Here is a 24,329-nt window from a genome sequence, read left to right as displayed (position 1 = left end):
AAAGATCGCAAGCACAAAATATTCAGCCTAGAAATAATAAAACAGGGGTAATAACAATGCATGGCAAAAAATAACCCTCCAAATGAGTAGAGACCGCCAAATCCACTTGAATCCATGAACGTTGTTGATCAACCTTTGCCATTCTGTAGACCATGTGAGAGTTTTCATGAAGAGAGCTCTTGTGCTTTTGCCAGAAGAAACTTGGATGAAGGAACGAGTGAACAGATAAATATAATTAGTCAGGATTCTCACCTGCCAGCTAAAGAAAAAGATCATGATATGGATATGCTCCTGTCTTCCTTTGCCTTCAACAATTTCAGCGATGAAAAGGATCCTATTACAGAATTGTATGGGGGAAAACCATCTCAAGAACAAATCTTGGAAATTGCGAGAAGTAAGGGATATACTTATCGCAAGAAAAATAAGGACCAACATAAGGAACATATTGCTTCTAAGACATATCACTCAGGTTTAAAAATTGTTTGGGTCACGTGGATAAATAATGCAAATATTTCCGTTCCTGTTCTTGAGCTTTTTAGATTCCATCACAGAGAGCAGCATTTCTGAAAGCCATAGGTATATCTCAACGGGATAAGGTTGATGCACACCATGAGGATGAGGAAATCAAGTTAAAGGACCTAAACTGTTATATGACAAATGAAGATCATTGTCCTTTCTTCTTGACTTTGACGGTAAATGATCGACTATTGCACAATTGTATGTTGGATTCCGGGGCTTCAACCAATGTCATGACTAAAAAATTCATGGAGCAGCTGAATTTAAGAATATCAAGGCCTTATCATAATATTTGCTCCATGGATTCAAAGAAGATTAAAGTTCTTGGTGTAATCAAAGTCTTGCAGGTCTTCTTGGCAGCATTCCCATGCAGGATAATCACCATGGACATTGCTGTTATAGATGAACCTGATGTATGGGGAATGCTTTTATCTTGGAAGTTTGCAGATAATCTCGGAGGGTGCATTCAGTTGGACTGATCTGATGCTACTCTTCCTGCAACTGAGGGTGGTATGGTCATACTGTACATAGAAGTTGAAAGAAGACATCATGTTGAAAATCCAAGGAGGCATAACAATGCAAAGGTTGAAGGTGAAAAGTGTTGAAAAAGCCATACAAGCGAGTTCTACTTGGTAGTCCCATAACCGTTTCGTTAAAAAAAAAAGAATGTGGATGTCTCCGTGTCATATTATATCCTCGAACAGGTCTTCAGATTTAGCAGTTGTTAACAAGTAGTAGTTGTCTTTTGATGACTTGTACAACTCTTAGTTCTTTCAAGTTTTAAGTACGGTATGTTTTTATGTCATAGTTGTATTGCATTGTATTGTATGGTTCTTTTATCGCTTTTAGATTAGGTATCCCTCATGGACTTCCTTGATTTAATAATGTTAATATAATTTGCAATCTTACTGTTGTTGTTGGACATCTATGTATACTAATGTAATTTCTTGCTTGTTTTGTTTTCAGCTTCTCAATGGACTATTTCTTTAATTGAAGTTGAATTCCACAAACATTTTTATCATGTATACAAGGGACAGTAGAGAAAATCTAAGTGTGATGGAATTCTTTATAACATATAAATTTATGTAGTATAATCTGTATCATCTCAAAATTAGCCGAATAATCAACTAAGGTTAACTATTATGAGCATCACCTATATAAAGTTATGCTGTATTTCGAAAATAGAGGACAACTAAAAATAGCCACTGTCTAGTCATAGTCATTTCTGGAAAGGTGCTACATCTCTCAAAGGGCATTTCCATTTGGAGTTTGAGTCATCATGAAAAGGACAATCTTTCGTAAGTGAATAACCATATTTAAAAAGAAGATATCATATTTGGATAGAAGATGAATCGAAATTGATAGTTTGGGGCAAACTGGTGATGCCTGGTTTAGGAAATTTTATACACTAAGGCTTATTTGGAAAAACATATCCATCTTGTACATGGAAAAATCCATTGTTATCTAGTCAAGATGGTCTATAATTTTTTTATATGTACATGCCAACAATCTCCCCCCATTCTAAGTGTTGATAAATTTAGTGTGTTTTCTTGCTTTGTTAGATCGCAGGACGCTTTAGTTACGGGGTAATGGCACTTTCAGCTGCTACTTTTGCATTCTGGAGCATGTTTGGGTCAAAGCTCTTTCCATCCATTATACCACAGGGTGGTGCGATTCTATTGGCGTTACAATTATCATGCAATGTATTGGTGAGTGATCTATTATTTTTCCTATTGCATATTCTCTTCATCTCGGATATGTGATGATTCATCATTGTAATCTTATTTTCTTCTTCAATGTAAAGAAATGATAAATCCATAACTAACATACTAGAAAGGAATTCACAAATTAATTTTAAGTTTTCCAGGATCTATGACAATGCTTACTATCCATGCAAAAATTGGTTAAAGTACTCATAATGTCCTTGTTTACAAGGTTCTCGAGTTCTGTTTTGATGATGGTAAACTCTAACAGTATTGGCAATGTTTAATTGGTGTGAATGATGTGGAAGTGGACAAGAATGTATCGCACTAAATCTATCTAGATGCACTCCGAATAAATGGACTGAATTGGCTTAAGTGTAAGTTGATTATCTGATTGAATTTCAACTTGAGCATGCTGGCCAAAACAGGTGACCTGTTTTGGATGCTAAAATATTTGAAGAATGGTGCAGAAAATTTCTCGCGTCTGTAGATTTTAGACTGCGAACATAACTGTAACAAAGCATGTAGAGAGAATAGTAGATGTCTGATATTGACATTGCAAAAAATATATCACAGGGCTACCTGAGTGAGGCTGACAGTATACACATACACATACCGCTGTTTCCTAAGATCATGTTATATTACAATGTTTATTACAACACACTTGACAGTTATTGTGGCTTAATCACCTAGCACTAACCTTACACTTAATATTAGCTCTTAGTCATGTTACTGCTCAAACTAGCAGGGGTCCTAGGAGGGGATCCTAAAGGGACAACTACTAGGTCAAGGGAAACAATGGAGCAATAGCCCATTGTCACCTCAGCTAAAGCTCCCTACTCTTTACAGACTTTCACTGATGGGAGGAGACCCGGTATGAAGGGAATCACTAGATGAATAAGTCAATGAAGGGGTAAAGAGTGATTCCTAAGGGCCTATTCACAAGAGAGACTCAATCTTGTGGCTTGCTTGCTTGAGAAGCAAGGTGTAAAGCTCTCTAAGAAGGGCCAAGGGGATTTCAAGGGCTAGGGTTTTGCAAATAGGACTTGTGAAGGAGGGACCTAGTCCAAGAGATCCTTGTGAAAACTTGGATTCCAAGTGGCCTTTGTGAAATTATCTTCAAAAGGTTGTGGGACCACACGGGACCAAGTGGACCTAAAATTAGGTCAAGCGGGTGGAATTGATCAATCAAGGGTATGCTTGACCTAATTGAGGGGAAGAAGAGGATCAAAGGAAGAATATTCAACAATCTTAATACAATGATCCCAATGAGGTCACTAGCCAAGGGAATCAAAGGGCAAGAAACAATCTTGGAGCTAGGGCTTGAAGTATCTTGAGATCCCACCGTCGGAATGGCTTCAAATTTGGAGGGCTCCTAGGAGACACAACAACACAGTAAAGGCTAGGAGATCGTCTTTTTTTTATGGGTAACTTGTGAGAAATGTGATGCCCTAGGTCCCCTATGGAGGTTAGGCCTAGAAGAAAGAGGGAGAGGTGATAAAGATTATGCTTTTTGTTGATCACCTATGGAGGACCAGTGCCTAATTCTTTGGGAGAAATGGAGTCAAGATGATTCCAATGCATAGAGTGACTTCACTTGGTCAAGGAGGCCTCCAGAACAATTTCTCATGGCAATTAGGGCATGGGACAATTGCTTCAAGGTCTCTATACTTCGATATGCAATATTTGATGACTTATCGAGATAAAATTCTAACAAAATATCTTTAGGAACACTCACTTATTAAAACATGGCCCATGACATGATGCAACACTAATAAAAAACAAATTTCCACCATTTCACACAAGAAAAGCAACAAATTTCAACCTAGTATAGCAAAATTCCCCAACGACATGCATGTGACATAAGAAAAAGACATAATAGCATTAAAAGAGCACTTACATGTGAGAACAAGTATATCCAATCATCATCATATGTCAATATAGAAGCTCCAAGACAAAAATGAAGAGATCAAAATTCATCCATCCATCCAATTTCGTCCTCCAAAAAGAATAGCAAAAATCTCACAAGAGAGAATGATCCAATCCAAGTGATGATGATCCAAATGATTCATCTCACTTCTATTTATACACTTCCTAATGAATCCGATTTAGCTAATTAGTCCTAATTTAGCCCCTAAAATAAAATAATGTGCATAATAAAAATAACTTTCAGTGACAATCCCACCAAATAGCTCAATAATACATGAATAAGCCTCTCAAGAGGGTCGAATGATCATCAAAGTGAGTCGTTGGGCCTTTGAAGGGGCCTAATGAAGTCCAAAGGGTGCCATGATATAGAAATGGACTCCCAACATAGTGGACAAGGGGCTGGCCCCTTGTTTTCCAAGCAAAAACCTGTGGTGCTCCCAAGTGGGTGTGGGGGCACAAGGTCATCCTCGTGGGTTTGCAAATGGATCGGAAGTGCTTGTAGACCAACTGTAAGGGCTGAAATGATGACATAATACCTCCCTCTGCTGCGGGGGGTAATCCTCTAGATCCTGGAACATCTGCCAAGTGTATGGTACATCAGTGGAGCCGGCTGGGCATGGTGAACTAGGTGCATCATCCTTATCCCAAAGGTGGAATAGGAGCAATCAATGAACACTGTTGGGGATCCATGAAGTAATCTCGGCTATGGTGGAGGCTCATGGCTCTTAACGCTCACCCCACAAGTGCCAATGTGGCCCTCTGGAGGGCTAGGACCCCATATAGGGAGACAAAGCCCCAAATGAAGACCCACCTGCAATCCTGCATAAGATCCAATGCATCTCCTTGCCCTCCTATACAATAAATCATTAGGAAAATCAAGTAAAAATGCTTACAAATCATGGGATCAATGGGGTGTTTCATGGTGGCATGCCTTTCCATAGTGGGCTTTGGCAAGTACAAGTGTCTCTAAGCTCAATAGGGGGTTAACCAAGGACCCTATTAGCTGGTTTCAACCTCTAAAGGGGGTGGCATGTCCATGGTACATCTTTTAAGATGTAGTTGGCAAATGATATAATAATGGAATGGAGTGGGGATCAGGGGAATCATCCAGACCACATGTCAAGGTGCAAGGGTAGCTGTAATAAGGGAAGCCCACACCTGTGTATATGAGCGTAGGAGGGAGAAAATCGTGGTACATGAGTTACCCTGGCCTTTGTTTTTCCACCCTTCTTCATATGCCTTTTGCCTTTTATTGATTTTTCTTCATAACTACTCGAGGCTCCAGGGGTTGGAGAGCATGATGTGCAATATATAGCAGTGGATCCTACCCTAACATGAAAATCAACATGCAATGCATCCTACCCTAACATGGATATAGTAAGGCTAATACTAGGTGTAATCATAAAGCCAATGCAACCAATATATCATCATATCAATATACATATGCTTGCCAGTATGATTACTCATGTAGCGAATCCCAAATCGAATGCGGACACGGTCACATGGAGGATGAAGCGGATTGGAAGTGGGAAAATACGATTTCCACTCGAGGTAAAAGGAAACCCTAGGAGAAGGGAAATAAGTCATTCTAGAAGTGCAGGGCTTTCCCTCTAAAGTACACAATGGTGGAATGAATGATCACTGTCAAGAAATCCCTATGACAAACATTGTTTATAATATTATGCTTTGTAGATGCCACAAGGTCGTGATGAGAGGGGATGAAGGGTGAGGGAAGGAAGGAGTGCAACAAATAGGTTGCTCATGGTGATGGTCAGATTGGATATGGGAGGTTATGGAGTGATTATAATTGTGAGGGTGTGTTAAAGGAGATAAAGTATATTCAATGAGGGGCTCCTCCTTGAAACCATACTCAGAAGGGGGAAAGGGCTCATGGTCACTTGAGATTATACGAAAAGGGGTGAGGGAATCACTTGTGGAAGACTTAAGATGATGAACAAGAGGAAAAGGCAAAGGGGAGGGTGAAGTATCATATTCAACGGGTTTTTCCTCCTCAAAATCATAATCTGAAGGTTCAAGTGATTTGAATATAGAATCATAAGGATGATAGGTGGGAGCCCTACCGATTTCATCATTATTAGTATCAAACATTGAGTCTTCCCTAAAAGGAGAATTGATTACTTCCAACTGCCCCCCTTCATGCAAGGGAAAATAATAATTCTCCTTCCCAAGGGTGCCGTTGGATATGCCATCATAAATAATGCTCGAGAGAAAGGGAAGACCAATCTCAACCTCATCCTTGTTGTCGGTGTTATAAATGGGAGCACAATCAAATTGAGGACCATCAATTTCCCATTTCTGCTTTTCAATGTGAAACTAATCTCTAATATCATCTTCCAAGGGGCTAATGGGATCACCTTCCTCAAGGTTCTCAAAAGGAGGATCATCAGGAGTAATATCCTTGAGAAAGGTAAGGTTAGTCTCAACTTCACTTCCCATAGATTCATTTTTCTCAACACGTGTTCTAAAAATTATCTTCTTCATTATGTGGACCAAGGAGGACTCATCTTCTTGCTCATTACTTAGATTCTCAATGTCTTGATGATGCTCGATGAAGGCTTCCTCTTGAATGCTTAATGTAGGGTATACTTGAAAATGTCTAAGAAAGCCATCAACGAACTCTTCAATAGATGAGATGCTCCTAGGTTCGTGATTATGCAACCATGAGTTATGACCACCGAGAGATCCCATGAACAACAACATAAGGACATCATGGTGAACCACTTTCTCTTTTGAAGCATGTGCATTAAATCTTTCTACATGGTCAATTGCGGAGAGTGGATCACCATCAAACACGGGCACCCCATGTACCATCCTTCTTGTGACATGATTAGGGTGCCCAGGTACGCTAGTGATGTCCAAAGCAGGAAAATCAACAAAGAAAGACACCCTATTTGAGATATACTTGTAAATTATGTAGGAGTCGCCAAGGTGAACTTAAAGATGCCTAGAAAAATGCTTGCTTCACCCTACAAGCATCGACCCTAAAGTTCAATGAAGAACTAGGGCTTCGTTCTTCCAGTGGAGTCACCAGTAATGATATGTCAATATGTCGTATGGGGAACAAAACATGCGTCTAGTGTCCCTGGCAACGACACCAAAAACGTTACCGCTCAAACTAGCAGGGGTCCTAGGAGGGTATCCTAAAGGGACAACTACTAGGTCAAGGGAAACAATGGAGCAATAGCCCATTGTCACCTCAGCTAAAGCTCCTTACTCTTTACAAACTTTCGCCGATGGGAGGAGACCCGATATGAAGGGAATCACTAGATGAATAAGTCAATGAAGGGTTAAAGAGTGATTCTCAAGGGCCTATTCACAAGAGACTCAATTTTGTGGCTTGCTTGCTTGAGAAGTAAGGTGTAAAGCTCTCTAAGAAGGGCCAAAGGGGATTTCAAGGGCTAGGGTTTTGTAAATAGGACTTGTGAAGGAGAGACATAGTCAAAGCGATCCTTGTGAAAACTTGGATTCCAAGTGGTCTTTGTGAAATTATCTTCAAAAGGTCGTGGGACCACACGGACCAAGTCGACCCAAAATTAGGTCAAGGGGGTGGAGTTGAACAATCAAGGATATGCTTGACCTAATTGAGGGGATGAAGAGGATCAAAGGAAGAATATTCAACAATCTTAATACAATGATCCCAATGAGGTTACTAGACAAGGGAATCAAAGGGTAAGAAACAATCTAAGAGCTAGGGCTTGAAGTATCACGAGATCCCACCATTGGAATGGCTTCAAATTTGGAGGGATCTTAGGAGACACGACATCACATTAGAGGCTAGGAGATTGGATTTTTTTGATGGGTAACTTGTGAGAAATGTGATGTCCTAGGTCTCCTGTGGAGGCTAGGCCTAGAAGAAAGAGGGAGAGGTGATAAAGATTATGCTTTTTGGTGATCACCTATGGAGGACCAGTGCCTAATCCTTTGGGAGAAATGGAGTCAACATGATTCCAATTCTTGGAGTGACTTCACTTGGTCAAGGAGGCCTCCAAAACATTTTCGCATGGCAATTAGGGCATGGGACAATTGCTTCAAGGTCTTTATACTTCGATATGCAATATGTGATGACTTATCGAGATAAAATTTTAACAAAATATCTTTAGGAACATTCACTTATTCAACCATGGCCCATGACATGATGCAATGCTAATAAAAGACAAATTTTCACCATTTCACATAAGAAAAGAAACATATTTCAGCCTAGTATAGCTAAATTCCCTAGGAACATGCATGTGACATAAGAAAAAGACAAAATAGCATTAAAAGAGCACTTACATTTGAGAACAAGTATATCTAATCATCATCATATGCCAATATAGAAGCTCCAAGGCAAAAATGAAGAGATCCAAACATCAAAATTCATCCATCCATCCAATTTCGTCCTCAAAAAAGAATAGTGAAAATCTCACAAGGAAGAATGATCGAATTCAAGTGATGATGATCCAAATGATTCGTCTCACTTCTATTTATACACTTCCTAATGAATTCGATTTAACTAATTACGCCTAATTTAGCCCCTAAAATAAGATAATGTGCATAATAACAATAACTTTTGGTGACAAACCCACCAAATAGTTCATTAATACATGAAGAAGCCTCTCAAGAGGGTCGAATGATCATCAAAGTGAGTCGTTGGGCCTTTGAGGAGGCCTAATGAAGTCCAAAGGGTGCCATAATATAGAAGTGGACTCCCAACATAGTGGACAAGGGGTTGGCCCCTTGTTTTCCAATCAAAACCCTATGGTTCTCCCAAGTGGGTGTGGGGGCACAAGGTCATCCTCATGGGTCTCCAAATGGATCGGAAGTGCTTGCAGACCCACTGTAAGGGTTGGAATAATGACATAAGGCCTCCCTCTACTGTGGGGGATAATCCTCTGGATCCTGGAACATTTGCCAAGTGTATGGTACATCAATGGAGTTGGCTGGGCATGGTGAACCAGGGGCATTATCGTTATCCCAATGGTGGAATAGGAGCAATCAATGAACGCTATTGGGGATCCATGAAGTAAACTCGACTATGGCCCATGGCTCTCAATTCTCACCCTACAAGTGCCAATGTGGGGCTCTGGAGGGCTAGGACCTCGTATAGGGAGACCAAGCCCTAAATGAAGACCCACTTGCAATCTTGCATAACATCCAATGCGTCCCCTTGCCCTCCAATACAACAAATCTTTAGAATAATCAGGTAATTGTTGATTTGGGGTAGCATCGGATGTGCTCTAAGCGTCAAATTTTGCAATAAGGCTTAGGCACATGTATTCCAAAGAACCCAGAAAGCGTTTTGGGAAATTCCACCTAGAAACGATTTTATTAAAATAATTAATATTTTTAATGGGATCCTAAGTCTAAACTTAGGAAATTAAAAATATTAATGGGTATTAATCTAATTGTGGGTGTAACTTCTAGAAGAAGACAAGGATCAAGCTAAAATGATCTTAGCCATTGATTAGCTATTAATCTGGGCCGTTGAATGTCAACGAGAAGATTATTTAAGGGAGCTTGAGGGTCATTTGGAAAACACACTAAGATCAAGAGATCAAATTTATGAAGTGAGAAGTTCTCAAGAGGAAGTTTTGATTGAGGAGATTTCTTGCAGTTGAGGGGCAGGGATAGTTGGGTTGGAGTATCTTCTCCACAGCCCAGGATACGGAACAGAGAATGGCAGAGAGACACCAGAGGGGTTGACACTGAGCTAGAAGGGCCCACGCAGAGCTTGACGCTGAGCCAAAAGGGCTCACGCAGAGGCAACTCAGTGACCCACGTAGAAGTCTGAGTTTTGCAAAGGAGCTGACATTTCTGAGCCAGTGGGTTGGAAACTGCTCCAGAAGGCAAGATGTTTCCCAGTTGAGTTGACATAGAGCCTCAAAGAGCTCCACGCAAGTCCATGCAGTTACCGCGTAGAGGCAGCATAGTTGTAGCCGGGGACAGTTGATTCAGCTGCTGGATGAACTGGGTAGTGTGAGGTAATCTCACAATTCTTCTCTGCCAATTGTATTTCTCTATAACTGGATTGTCGGGAGGGCATCTAGAGCTGTATTTAGAAACTACTGCTTAATAATAATAAAACCCTCAGATGTGCTGCACCGGTTTTCCTGCATTGGGTTTTTCTGGGGACATTTGTGCAAAAACAACGGTGTCATTTGTGTTGTATTTTCTTTCTTGCTCAGTCTCTCGTTTCCGCATAATATTTAATTAAGTGAAGGCTGCACTGTATGTATTACGATATTTGCTGTAGGAAATAACAAGTAATTTGTTTAAAGGAATTTAACAAATAGGAGTAATATCATCCGTTGTTGCAGCAGGGATTCCGGTTGAGGAATTTTCACATGGTGTCAGAGTAGTGCAGGTGAAGCAAGAAAAACAGAGCCGATAGATCCAACGCTGAGCAGAAGAGGGAGTTCGAAAAAGCTGCAGGAGGTAGCAATTCGAAACCCCAGAGGGGGTATGCGCAGTTCTTAGTCGGAGGGCTGAAATTTCAAGGCAGTCTCTCTCCGAGTGAGCCGACGGAGAGAAGGACTCCCAGTTCGAATTTTTCCTGGGGTAGAGGGAGTAGCGCTGAAGCCTCAGCGTGAGGAGAGCTGGTGGGATGCAGATTTTTCAGCGTGCAGATTGTTGGGCTGAAATACGTCAGAAGAAAGAGGAGAAGCACAACTGCGGGAATTTCTTCCTTAGAGAATTCCTAGCCAAGGAATTTGAATTCTCTAGAGCTGAGCAGAAGCGAGGGGCAACATTTTTACTATCTCTAGCAGGGAGTGCGTAGGCTAGCCCAGCAACAACATAGAAGAGAGAGGAGATTTTTGACATTTGTGGCAGAAATGGCAACCAGTGGCTTGAGGGATCAAGACAGGTTGGACAGAGCATCCAACTACGTCATCTGGAAGGCTAGGATGTCATCCCTTCTAGATGACCATGCCCTCAAGACATACGTTGACAATGTGGTGGTTGTCCTTGTAGATCTAGATCCGGTGCAGAAATATTGAGCTGAGATGGTGAAGGCCAAGAGGATAATTCTGGATGGAGTCAAGGATCACGTGGTGTGTCACGTTGCTTGCAGAGGGATTGCTAAGGATATGTGGGATGCCTTGGCCACGTTATATCAAGGATTTTCCGCGCAACAGAAGATGTTCTTGGAGCAGAAGCTAAGATCTTCTCAGATGCAGAAGGGGGAGCGTGTGGATCCTTTCTTGACAAAGCTGAAGTAAACCCGTGATAAGTTGTCTGCTGCGGGGCATACACCTTAGGATTCAAAGTTGGTTAGACTGGCCCTCAATTCTGTCTCAGATGAGTGGCAAGTCTTTGTCCAGAGTATCCTGGGCAGAGCAACATTGCCAAATTGGGATGAGATGTGGGTAGCTCTAAAACAAGAGGAGCTGAGGAGAGACTTAGTCAAGGTCAAACTTGACGGAAGCAGCAACAACAGTGGGTCGAAGCCCAAGGAGGAGGAGGAGAATGCAACCCTTGCATCGAAGGGACATCAAGAGCAACAGAGACATAAGAAGGATGTCTCGAAGATCAAGTGTTTCAGGTGTGGTGAGATGGGTCACTACGCTACAAAGTGTCCTCTCAGGAAGAAGGAAAAGGATGAGAAACATGATTCTAAGGTTGCACCTGCGAAGATTGAGGAAGAGGAGTTTGCCATGACAACCGAGATACCTCCAAGAAGGAGATGGGCTGATTTGGAGTTGTAGCTCGAAAGAGCTATAGATGGGCAGGATCCTTGAGGTGTCTACCTCTTGGATCAATTCCTTGCTATGGGAGCCCAGATTAGAGGTAGCAGGATGGACTAGTGTTGGATGATGCTAAGGAGTGGCAGGGAGATAGTTGTAGTGGCTAGGAGCGCCAGAGTCTGAGCAGTGCAATGCAAAGTTGGCAGCAGTGCAGATGGCACAGAGCAGAGGTCAGCAACAACGCAGTAGATTCAGAGGGTCAGTGCAGAGACTAGCAACAATTAGGCTTCAACATTCACGTGGTGTGATACTGAACATAGTTAGTTCAGTAATTTGGGATGTTTTCCCATTGATAGCAACAATAGTTTAGTTGGCAATGCTAGTGTTAGAGCAGCATAGACGCAACGCCTGAGAGGGAGCGGTAGTACAAATGCAGTGTTGACAGTGGCAGTGTCAGCAGCAGTGCAACTGTTGGTGGATGAGCGCCAGAGTCTGAGCAGCGCAAAGCAAAGTTGGCAGCAGTGCAGATGGCATAGAGCAAAGGTTAGCAGCAACGTAGTAGATTTAGAGGGTCAATGCCAATGTTACTTGGGAGCGGGAGCGGGAGCGACCATTTTCAGAAGCTCCCGGTTTGGGAGCGAATCCGGGAGCGATTTTTTAAAAATATATATATTTTTTATATTTTTTAATTTTTGATACATATATGTCAACAAAAACATGTAGAATGATGAATTAGACATAAAAAACATAAAAAAACATAGATTGATCATTGAACCATATCACATCAATCATCTAGAAATTATAATCGTCATCAACCATGTCCACAAGTTAGTAAAATACATATTACAACTGCAACATATTGAGTCTTATAAATCATGATTCATCAAATTCAATCTTAAAGTTTCAACTTCAAGCTTTCAGAATTGAAAATTCAATAACATTTATCATCATTGATCACCAAAGTTGTACTTGTAAGCTAAGTTTAACCATTACAAGAAGTAATATCGAAGATATTTCTAAGTCCTAACTTCTAACTGTTAACATGATATGAAATGTTAAAAATTTATAAAATGAAACATGAATAATGAGATGAAATGAAACAACTTTAGTCTTTCACAAAGCATCATATTCATAATTCACAATCATTACCAATGAGTTATAATTGCCAAGGCCCAACTTCAAACTTCAAATTTTCATTGTCACAGTGATATAATGTTTACAAAAAATATCATTATGATATGAAAGAGTCAAGAGTCAAGAGTCAAGGACTCAAAACTCAACAGTTATGAAAACTAAAGTCTAATAGAAACTAAAAAAGACAAGTAAACTGTAAATCTACATGTGGCCCTTGCCACGAGAGTCTCCAGGAGTATAAGAAGGTCGTGGTGGTCTTCTAGGAGTCTCCCGCACAGACCGACGACTAGAACTAGAACCTCCACGCGAGGGTGTAGACGGAGGTGACGACAGCAAAGGAACAAGACTCGGACCTCGAGCACTGCTACTGGATGGTGGAGGTGGAGGTGGAGGTGGCATGGCTGCTGCTTCATTTTCATCCCTTACAAGTTCCTCTTCTAGTTCTTCAATATGTACAATGCCATCCTCCAAATTGTCATCCTCTGGGTGATTGTCCCAAATTTTATATGTGGGATCCTCATTAGCCCGATCACAGTAATGACTCAACAACCTCAAGTTGTAGTGCACATAAACCAAGCTTTCTGCTCGGTTTTCATTGAGTCTATTTCTTTTCACATTATGTATATAGCTGTAGGTGCTCCAACACCTCTCTGCAGAAGAAGAATTTACAACCTGTGAAAGAACTTTTTTTGCCAATTTTGGCAAAAAGTCCGTGGCCGCCATATGTTTCCCACCATGTGAGAGATTCAAATTTATCTTTGTCGTCCATTGCATGGAAGTTACCATACAAACCAGTGCCACTGATGTATCTGCCTATTTCAAGGCGCACAGCTACACATTCCTCCCTGTCAGGTACCAACTTTTCTAATGCTTTCAAATATCCTTTAGTTACCTCTGGATCTAAATGGGGTTTGGTCCTAACCCCACCCCCTGCTGCAGGTTGGCCCAACCAAGATGTAGAGTAGTATTTTGGCGTAAGGATATACGCCAAGCAATGTAGTGGAAGATTAAGCCTATTCCACCGTTCACACACACAATCATGAATCAGTTTGTACAAGTTGGGATCTCTATTATGAACAATGTCTTTTATTTCCCCCAACATGGTATCCATTTGCTCATACACCTCGCCAATCACTGGTTTGTCTGTATCTGCAAATCGAATCATGTGATAAATTGGCTTGGTGAAATCCAATACCTGCCTCACACTTGTCCAAAACTGCCCATCAAGAGCGGCCTCCTCCACCATTTCAAAACCTCCCATGTCAACTACATTTGTAGCCCTTTCCTTTAATACCTGCCAATGTGGACTTGATACCATGCTAGCTAATGCCTCTCTTACCTTCAAAAGGCGCTTGAAGGTCAGGTAATAGCTACCAAATCTAGTCTTCACAATCTTCAGCAACTCCAATCTCGAGTGACTGCGGAAAAGGCCATGGGTATTGCTATGATTTGTAATAAATTTTATCATTTGTTTGCCTTTCTTGTACAAATTACCAATCCATTGGTATTGTTCATTTTTGTTTTTGACAATATCATGCAACAGAAGGTTCAATGTGTGAACCAAACATCCAGACCAAAATATGTTGGGGTATTTATCCTCAATAATTGCTCCCGCTGCCTTACAATTAGGAGCATTATCAGTGATGACTTGGATGACATTGTATGGGCCAATACGCTCAATTGTTTCAAGTAATGCTTCTGCAATGTTGATGGCGGTCTTGAACTTGTCTGAGTAATCATGTGCAGCTAGAAAGATGGGACCACTAACAGACACAACAAGAACACTTATCAATGGCTTGCCTTTTACATTTGTCCATCCATCAGATACAATGGACACCCCATGGTTAGTCCAAGAACTTGTCATTTTATTCAAAGAATGTGATATTTTTGCTTTTTCATGATCAAGGCCAACGGTTCTTGCCTTATCATACCCAGGGCTCTTGTATCCTTTAGGGGCATCATTTATGGCAGAAACCATTTCGTGCCAATAAGGTGAGCGAAGAACATTGAATGGTATCCCACATGCATAGAGAAACCTGTAAACTTTTGAATCCACATCATTCCTACACCCCTCATCAAGGAAATCTGATATGGTTCTATGCCTTAAAGATGATGACCCTGTGCCTCCATGTCCATATCCACTGCCTTGGGAGGATGCTGAAGGAGTTCTTTGTGATTGTGAGCTTGGTTCAAAGAAACCCCTTGATTTTTTTGTTCTGTATTGGGCTTCCTCCTCTTCCCTTATGTATTTGGCTCTCTCCGCTGCTGACACCGCTGTACAAGTTTTGATTCCTATTTGTTTCTCTCCATCCCATGGCCTTTTCCCGCAGAGGTGTCTTCTAGCACGGGTGTATGAACCTGTGTAATCAGTGTTGCAATGGGGGCAATGAAATTTAGTGGTTCCACCCCCTCTCCCTGTTTCAGCCCTGTTAACATATTTCCACAATGGAGTTTGGTCTTGTTTAGTTTTTTGAGGGTCATGTTCACCCTCCTCCAGCTCCTCCTCACCGGGGTTTTCACCCATTTGACTTTCTCCGGCTTCTTCATCCCCCTCTTCAGTATGGGGCTGGCCCCTCCGTTTCCTACTCTCCAGCACCATAATAACCATAAAAGGGACTAGGAAGAGGAAAATGCCAAGAAATATAGCCAGGTCCATGGTGTTTGATGTTTGTAGGGTTTTGATTCTTGAATCTGCAAATTAATTTAATTTATTGGGATTAATTAATTTAATTTATTAATTTAATTTAAATACATGATTTTTAAACTTAATAAGCTAAATTAAATTAACTAAATTACTACCTAACCAGCTAAACTAACTAAATTACTAAGTTACTTAACTCTGCAGGCTTGCTCCTCGCTCCTTGGCACTTGCTCCTCGCTCCTCAGCACTTGCTCCTCGCTCCTTTGCTCTTGCTCCAGCTCCAAACTCAAGCTCAATGAAGTAACAATGAATATTTTTTTGGCCCATTGACATTTTAAAACCAAATTATTTAAAAAAAAAAAAAAAAAAATTTCGGGTCCGCGGAATTTTTTTCTGCCGACCCGCTCCCGGCCCCGCGCGAATCGCTCCCGGAGCGATTTTTAACGCCCGGGAGCGATCGGGGAGCGATCGCTCCCTGATCGCTCCAGGGCGTTAAAAATCGCTCTGGGAGCGCCGGAGCGATCGCTCCCTATAACGATTCCTAACAGACCAGGGAGCGCAAATTTTTTTGAGGGAGCGCGCTCTCACCCTGAGAGCGATTCGGGAGCGGGTTCGAGGGGGGGGGCGCTCCCCCGCAACATAGGTCAATGCAGAGACTAGCAATAGTCAAGCTTCAACATTCACGTGGTATTATACTAAACATAGTTAGTTCAGTAATTTGGGATGTTTTTCAGTTGCTAACATCAACAGTTTGTAGTGTAGTGGTAGTTGGCAGTGGCAGTGCTAGCAGCAGCACAGACACAACACCTGAGAGGGAGCTGTAGTACAGATGCAGTGTTGACAATGGCAGTGTCAGCAACAATGCAGTAGTTGGTGGACAACATGTCAGACATCAGCAGCGCAGAGGACGATGCTTTAGAGTCAGAGCAATATGCAGCGACGTATACTGCTAGAGCGCATTCCTCGTTAAGAGGGAGTGTTGATTTGGGGTAGCATGGGATGTGCTCTAGGCCTCAAATTTTGTAGGGAGGCTTGGGCACATGTATTCCAAAGAATCCAGAAAGCGTTTTGGTAAATTCCACCTAGAAACGATTTTATTAAAATAATTAATATTTTTAATGAGACCCCAAGTCTAAACTTAGGAAATTAAAAATATTAATGGGTATCAATCTAATTGTGGGTGTAACTTCTAGAAGAAGACAAGGATCAAGCTAAAATGATCTTAGCCATTGATTAGGTTTTAATATGGGCTGTTGAATGTCAACGAGAAGATTATTTAAGGGAGCTTGAGGGTCATTTGGAAATCACACCAAGAGATCGAATTTCTGAAGTGAGAAGTTCTTAGGAGGAAGTTCTGATTGAGGGGATTTCTTGCAATTGAGGTGTAGGGATAGTTGGGTTGGAGTATCCTCTCTAAAGCTCAGGATACACAATAGAGAGAGGCAGAGAGACACCAGAGGGGTTGATGCTGAGCCAAAAGGGCTCACGTAGAGCTTGATGCTGAGCTAGAAGGGCTCACACAAAGGCAACTCAGTGACCCACGCAGAAATCCCAGTTTTGCAGAGGAGCTGACATTTCTGAGCTGGGAGGGCTGGAAACTGCTCCAGAAGGCAAGATGTTTCCCAGTTGAGTTGATGCATAGCCTTAGAGAGCTCCACGCAGTTACTATGCAGGGGCAACGTAGTTGTAGTTGGGGACAGTTGATTCAACTGTTGGAACAACCGCGATTTGCCAGGTAGAGTGAGGTAATCTCACAATTCTTGTTTGCTAGTTGTATTTCTCTGTAACTAGATTGTCGAGAGGGCTTCCAAAGTTGTATTCAGAAACTACTACTTAATAATAATGAAACTCTCAGATATACTGCACCAGTTTTCCCGCATTGGGTTTTTTCGGGGACATTTGTCCAAAACAACGGTGTCATTTGTGTTTTATTTTCTTTCTTGCTCAGTGTCTCGTTTCTGCATAATATTTAATTAAGTGAAGGCTGCAGTGTATGTATTACGATATATGTCGTAGGAAACAACAAGCAATTTGTTTAAAGGAATTTAACAAATAGGAGTAATATCATCAGTTACTGTAGTAGGGATTCCGCTTGAGGAATTTTCACAGTAACAATGATTACAAATCATGGGATCAATGGAGCACTTCATGGTGGCATGCCCTTCCATAGTGGGCTTTGGTAAGTACAAGTGTCTCCAAGCTCAATAGGGGGTTAACCTAGGACCCTACTAGGTGGTTTCAACCTCTAAAGGGGGTGGCACGTCCATGGTACATCCTTTACGAGGTAGGGGGCAAATGATATAATAATGGAATGGAGTGGGGATCAATGGAATCATCCAGACCACATGTCAAGGTGCAATGGTAGCTATAATAAGGGAAACCCACACCTGGGTATATGAGCCTTTGCGCTGTCTCTGCGCAACACTGCGTCATTGCTACACCTCCTCTTGATCTGCTGCTAGTTGGAAACTTCGACCCTTTGGCCTCCCAGTCTCATACCCCGGCTCTGGCACTAGATCCCAACTGTTTCCCAGCTGAAATACTGACTCCCTCTGAAGCTCTGCATTGCCACATCGTAGCTCTGCACTACCTCTATGTGGTTCTGCGCTGCCTCTCCAGACTACTCTCTGCCCTCTCTGCCTTACACTCTCCGGATCAAAAAAACTTCCTCCGGAAAGCTATCCTTGCCCCTCACTGCAAGAATCTCCTCCATGATCTCTCTGACTGCTCTGCTCTGCTCTCTTGAGAATTTGATCTCTTGATCCCAGTCGATGTTTCTTCCAAATGCCCATTGAAGTCCTTATAGTCTTCTTGTTGAGTAATCAACAACCCAGATTAAATTCTAATCAATGGCTCATATCGTATTGACTCGATCTCCGTCCTTTCTAGATGATTCACACCCTTTTTTATAATACCCTTTAATTATTTTAATTTCCTAAGTTTAGACTTAGGCACCCATTCAAAATAATTACTTATTTTAATAAAACTGTCTCCGGGTGGAATTTCCCAAAACGATTTTTGGGTATTCTAGAATACATGTGTTCTAGGATTCTAGCCTCCCTGCAAATTTTGAGGCTTAGAGCACATCTGATGCTACCAGAAATCAACAAAGGGAATTCCGTTGTTGTCATTGGCATGATCAATATCACGATATACATTTATTTTTGTTTTGATGTGATTTTGTACCATCTTGTTGGAACTAATGATTCAGGTCTTATCATATTTTAGTCTCAATGTCTGATGTACCACTTGACATCTTATACATGTTTTATATCAGTTTTATTTTCATATTTATGTAGCAATGTGTTTGTTTGATATTGATGTGTCTTTAGAAGTTTAAAAAATTGGAAAAAATTATTATTTTTGTATATTTTCAAGTTTCCTGATAATTTCTGATATTCTCCTCGATATTGCTGATAACTTATTGGACCCCTAGTGAGAAATTCCCAACAATTTTAAATGTAAAATTGATACCCAGTTTCAAAGTAGAATATGATCATAGGTAACACACATTGGGCATCTTCTTACTAGTGGGTTAGATCATCTACTTTAAGGTATTGTATAATGTTATTGTGTCAGGAATATACCTATGATTACATATGCATGTGTTACATCATCAAATTGACAGGTGTTTCTAGTTATTTTTGTATTGTGCTAAATGTATCTTTAGTTGGGTTTACATCAGGTCAACATGTGATCATGAGGTAGTTAATCGAACTTAGTTTCACTGCAGGTTATTTCTTGCCCTTGTGCATTGGGCCTTGCTACACCTACTGCTGTTCTGGTAAGTTTGCAGCTTCAGTGGAAGTGAATTATTGTAATGAAGCGTTTAACTGTATCTTACCAATCTCCATGACTTTCTTTTCAACCCTCTTTGTCTAGGTAGGAACTTCTCTAGGTGCAATGCGAGGCCTCCTTATTCGTGGAGGAGATATTCTAGAAAAATTCTCAATGGTTGATACAGTTGTCTTCGACAAAACAGGGACTTTGACTATTGGCAAACCTGTTGTGACAAAGGTGGTTGCAGTTGGAAGTCAGGAGAGGGACGATGCCTCTCCAATTTCTGACTCAAATTTAAGGTAATTCATCCTATAGATATAGAATATTCTTCAAAGTAATATATATATATATATATATATATGATATATATATGCAATATTTAACTATCTTCCTTTGAAGTGTATTGTGCTTCGTGTCTAGTGGGATTGTTTTAACTAATTTTCAGGTTGCAATACATTGAAACGTATCCCATGTAAATGACAATTTTAAGGAAATGGTCTATCTTATGATGCAGGACTTCTAATCTTCCTCACTGGTCAGAATCTGAGATATTGACATTAGCAGCTGGGGTTGAGTCAAATACTCTTCACCCAATTGCGAAAGCTGTAGTACAAGCAGCTAGATCTGCTAATTGTCGGAATGTAATGGTATGCTTCTCTTCTATAGAAGTCCAACCAATTTATAAAGTACTGTAATGAAAGGAGTAAATGATTTTTAGTATGGGATAGCCTTGGGCCTTGGGTGATGTACAACCATTGTACCTGTAAAATATGCCAAGTTTTCCCTTTATGTACGACAATCAAACACTGTAATATTTCTAATTCTAAAAGAAATCAATTTCCTTCTTTGGGGTGGGTGGAATTGTTGGCGCAATATTTTTAACAAAAAATAGTCCATAGAGGAAAAATCAGAATCAATTGCTTGTCATGGGGTATGGTGGCATAAACTATATGGGATTTATTTGTGAATAAATTTCATGTTGGGTTAGTATAAATTGGACATTCGAAACATCATTACCCAAATAAGTAGTGCAATTTAGGCTTTGGACATACCATTTCCTTTAACAAACAATTTGTAGCATTTAGCTCAGCTATAGCATCTGTTTATGCTTTGAAGCCACCTGTCATGGACGAACAGTCTACCCAGATTTTTCTTTGCAAACTTGAGTTTCTCCCAAGTCTATTTCGACACCAAAGGTTGTGCAGCACTGCCTTGCCTTGACTGAAAGGGCTTAGCCAGTTTATGTCTACTACAACTAGCCTATGCTTCTTCACTTAAAGTTTTCCCATAACTTCTCCTAAGTTGCAATCTATCAAACACAACCATGTCCTACTTAACCAAGCTCCTTCAACAATAGGCACATGTCCAACTTTGCCCTTTAAAACATATCAATAATATCTTAACACTTAGTCTATATTTCAATACTTAGCCAGGACAAAGCTGACCAAGGAACAATAACATCCAACACTCATAAAGAGTTCAAAACACACATATATAGGTTGCTGGATTTTGAGTGGGATAGAAAATTCTATTTTCTCCATAAGAAATCCAATGAGGTTTGAACCACTCTTCAAACATCTTGAAACGGTTCATGGTAATGTTAAAAATTTAAGTAAAAATGACAATTACTTTTACTTTAAGAATTTAACATTATCATTAATAACATAACATTAGTAGGGCCTGGACAAATCCACTTCCCAGCACTTGGAATCTCTTCTAAAATTGCTTAATCACCCTTAGCTGTTCTCCAAAACCCCTGAGAGCTCCAAACGTGTGACTGAATTGCATGAAAATGAGGCAAAAAATCGATTTTAAGAAGCAATGGGCTGCCTTTTCACCAGACACATATGCAAATATCAGGACACGAGTCAAATTCGTGTATGACACGTGTCATGCATGTGTCGTGTCCAACATGTGAAATACGTGACATTGGAGGGGGGAATGTAAGGATGTGTTGGTAACTTAGGCAGACTTGCTACTGGTCAGTTTGACCTGCTAACAAAAAGTCAGATGTGGAGCTAAGTTAGCTCAGCTTGGTGGCAAGGCAAAGAAGCTTTTGACTTGTGAGTACCCAAATGAATCAACTTTGTTATCAACATCATTAAAATTAAAATTAAATTAAACTATGCTAATATCTTTGTCAAGAATTCGCGTAGTGTGAATTTTGAAATGTAAAATGTTATGGTTTTAGCTTGCAAATCAGTTATTTTTTATTAAATTCTCATAAGGTCTTGCTCTTGTTTTATGACATTGGTGCTGATCGTTGATTTATTAAAATGACTTGCTTTTAATCTAGACTGCAGCTGAATATAGACCACTTTACAAAGCTTGTATGTAGTTTTCCTTGCACAAGAAATTTGGGGAATGTCTGCTAAAACAAAATTTTAGTGAAAGATCTCTCTTTACAGGCCTTTTTTCTTTGTGAAATTACAATTCATTTGCCACCTGGCACCACTTGGCGCAGTTACAGTAGAGCTGGAGTCCAATAAACAAGTAGACTAGTTCCCTACAATAAGATGGGGGTAAATGGAATGGTATTCACAACATTTGCCTGGTTTATAACTTTATTGATAGATCATCTACTCTTGCAAGAAATGTTAACTTCCAAGTTTTTCCTGGAATGCACTTTGGTATAGGTGAAGGATGGAACATTTGAGCAAGAACCTGGATATGGTGCAACAGCAGTTGTAGAAGAAAAGCGAGTTTCTGTTGGTACATTAGAGTGGCTTGGCAGGTATTTTGTATGTGACATAGTTTGTGATAAATGCCATTCTGATTCAAAAAGTGGATCATTTAAAATTAAAACTCAGGGATGAAGTCTTAAGATCACGTGTCATTAACAACCATTGAGATAGATGCATGCTCATAGCATTGAACTGGATCTTGTAGCTGGCCGTTAATTTCATCTGTATTTGCAAATCATAAATATGATGAAAACTGATCATGATATGTTTTTCTGTTTGCTTTGACTCAATGATAATGTCCAAATTATAGAACATGCAGGAAATAGCAGTCTAATTTTATTATTCTAAATTGACTATAGTTCTTAATTAAAGTAACCAGTAAACTGTAACCAATAGTGGATGTGTCTGAATTTTTGTTTTTATACCTCTTTGATTACTATGAATGTTTTACTGTAGTATTGTCTCTTAACATATCTGTATCTGCATTGGATGCCTTGCATTAATAAAAGTATACAGTATGCTTACAAAGGGCTATGTGATTCTTTTGGGCCTACTTTCTTATTTTTCTCCTGATATTATTAAAACTAATCTATGCCCATTTCTTAAAAATGAAGCATGCTATATGCCTTGCTGCGCTGAAGGTAAGAACAATTTGGTCCATTGGAGGGATTTTCTTTGGTGAACAATTTCAGGGTTGACAACTGATAATTTGACTTGTTGACTATTGAAATAGAATTTGGGAAATCCCACAGTTGTGTAGCTTAGATGCACTTGAAACAATAAAAAGAAGGAATGGTAGATGAATGCAAATGCAGACATCATGAATAAATGGAGAAGCTATGCTTTTTATTATATCAGCATTGTGGGGATGGTATTATTCTCCAGAATATAGAGATACGGTGCAGACTTAAGATCAATGATAATGACCAGCATTATAGAAATTGGCAGAATATAAGGAAAAAAATAGTCATAGGGTTGTACTTGGTTGGTTTTCTTTGTTCCTACAATTCCTCTTTTGACAGCTTAGTGCCTAATTTTCTATTTTCTTTGTTGCAGTAACATGATCCGGTAATTTGACAATGCAAAATATTTCATCATGATAGTTAGGGAGGCTTGTAGATATAGATAATGGTGGTAATTGATCCAATCATATCTTGCATGATTTTTAGGAATGCACAGACATGGGACAGGGGATGTAAGAAGTAGCATTAGAGGCTTGTGATTCATAATGTTTCCAGAAAGATTGTTTTGAGGGATCAGATGGATTTTGTGAAGGGAAGTTTATATTGATATGGTGATCTCAGCTGCTATTGAGCTCTCCGGCTTCTATCTGTGCTCTGATACCATGTGAAAATTTGGTGACCCTGAATCCTACTGCAACAACTGATTAAGTTTCTTCTATTTGTTAAATAACTTGAACAAATTATTTACTGCATTCTATGGTAAATATCGAAACTAATACACTGCAGCCTTCACAAGTACAATACTGCAGAAGAAATAAAAACAATGGAAGAATAGATGCACACACACAATAATACACCGTTATTTTTGGACCAATGTCCCCGGAAAAACCCAACTTGGGAAAACCCGTGCAGCCGCCGAGGGTTTTATTATTATGCAGTAGTAAATGTGAGTACAAATCTGTGGAAGCTCAAATCTAGTTTTACATACATAGAAAATGGCTAACAGAAGTCTAGTGAGAAAAATCTCACTTCCACCGATGATTCAACACTAACTTTGGCTCAAGATGAGCTGCTCTGCGTTGCCTCTGCATCACCCAACTCGGACCAATGTCTCTCTTGTTGATTGATCAGCTGCTACTCTGGAAACTCGATCTTCCTGGCCGTCAGGCTCCCACTTTAGCTTCTAGCATTGAATTTCAACTTGGCCTCAGCGAAATACGGATCTCCCTCTGAAGCTCTGCTCTGCCTCTCTGCACTGCGTCAACCTCTCTATGGAATTCTTTGTCTCTTTGCTATGCACTCATCGGACTGGAAAAACTTCCTTCCAGCCTTACCATCCTTGCCAGTCTCTCACTGCTTCTTCTTTACTCAATCACCTTCGGCAACTCAAAGCTGTTACTCTAGAAATCAATTTCCCAGCAAAATCAAATTTCTGGTGGCTCCAAGTGTGTTCTCCAATCCCCATCGAATTTATTCTCATAATCTCTCGTTGAGGCTTCAACGGCCAAGATTAAAACATAATTGATGGCTAAGATTAACTAGAAATCGGTCCAAGTCTTCTTCTAGAAGATTCT

The 24,329-nt window shown here is 40.3% G+C and overlaps 1 protein-coding gene across 4 annotated transcripts in view; it reads left to right on the top strand.

Moving 5' to 3' along the window:
- Nucleotides 1-24,329, top strand: part of PAA1 (P-type ATP-ase 1) — a 407,902-nt gene that overhangs the window by 328,175 nt on the left and 55,398 nt on the right. For all 4 annotated transcript variants that reach the window (XR_016246430.1, XM_089373270.1, XM_089373272.1 and 1 more), the window contains 5 exons: nt 2,079-2,225; nt 19,342-19,392; nt 19,491-19,687; nt 19,903-20,035; nt 22,025-22,122. Coding sequence is in view for 3 of the 4 variants with exons in the window: in XM_089373270.1 (XP_089229396.1) it covers nt 2,079-2,225; nt 19,342-19,392; nt 19,491-19,687; nt 19,903-20,035; nt 22,025-22,122 (626 nt within the window). In the remaining variant the exon portion in view is untranslated. The remainder of the gene's footprint in view (nt 1-2,078; nt 2,226-19,341; nt 19,393-19,490; nt 19,688-19,902; nt 20,036-22,024; nt 22,123-24,329) is intronic.

Source organism: Pinus tabuliformis, chromosome 8, assembly GCF_031772625.1.
Source record: "Pinus tabuliformis cultivar Carrire ecotype Pingquan chromosome 8, CPIR1, whole genome shotgun sequence".
In the NCBI taxonomy this organism is placed as follows: domain Eukaryota; kingdom Viridiplantae; phylum Streptophyta; class Pinopsida; order Pinales; family Pinaceae; genus Pinus; species Pinus tabuliformis.
The sequence above is the reverse complement of the archived record's forward strand: the minus strand, read 5'-3'. Positions and strand labels throughout refer to the sequence as shown.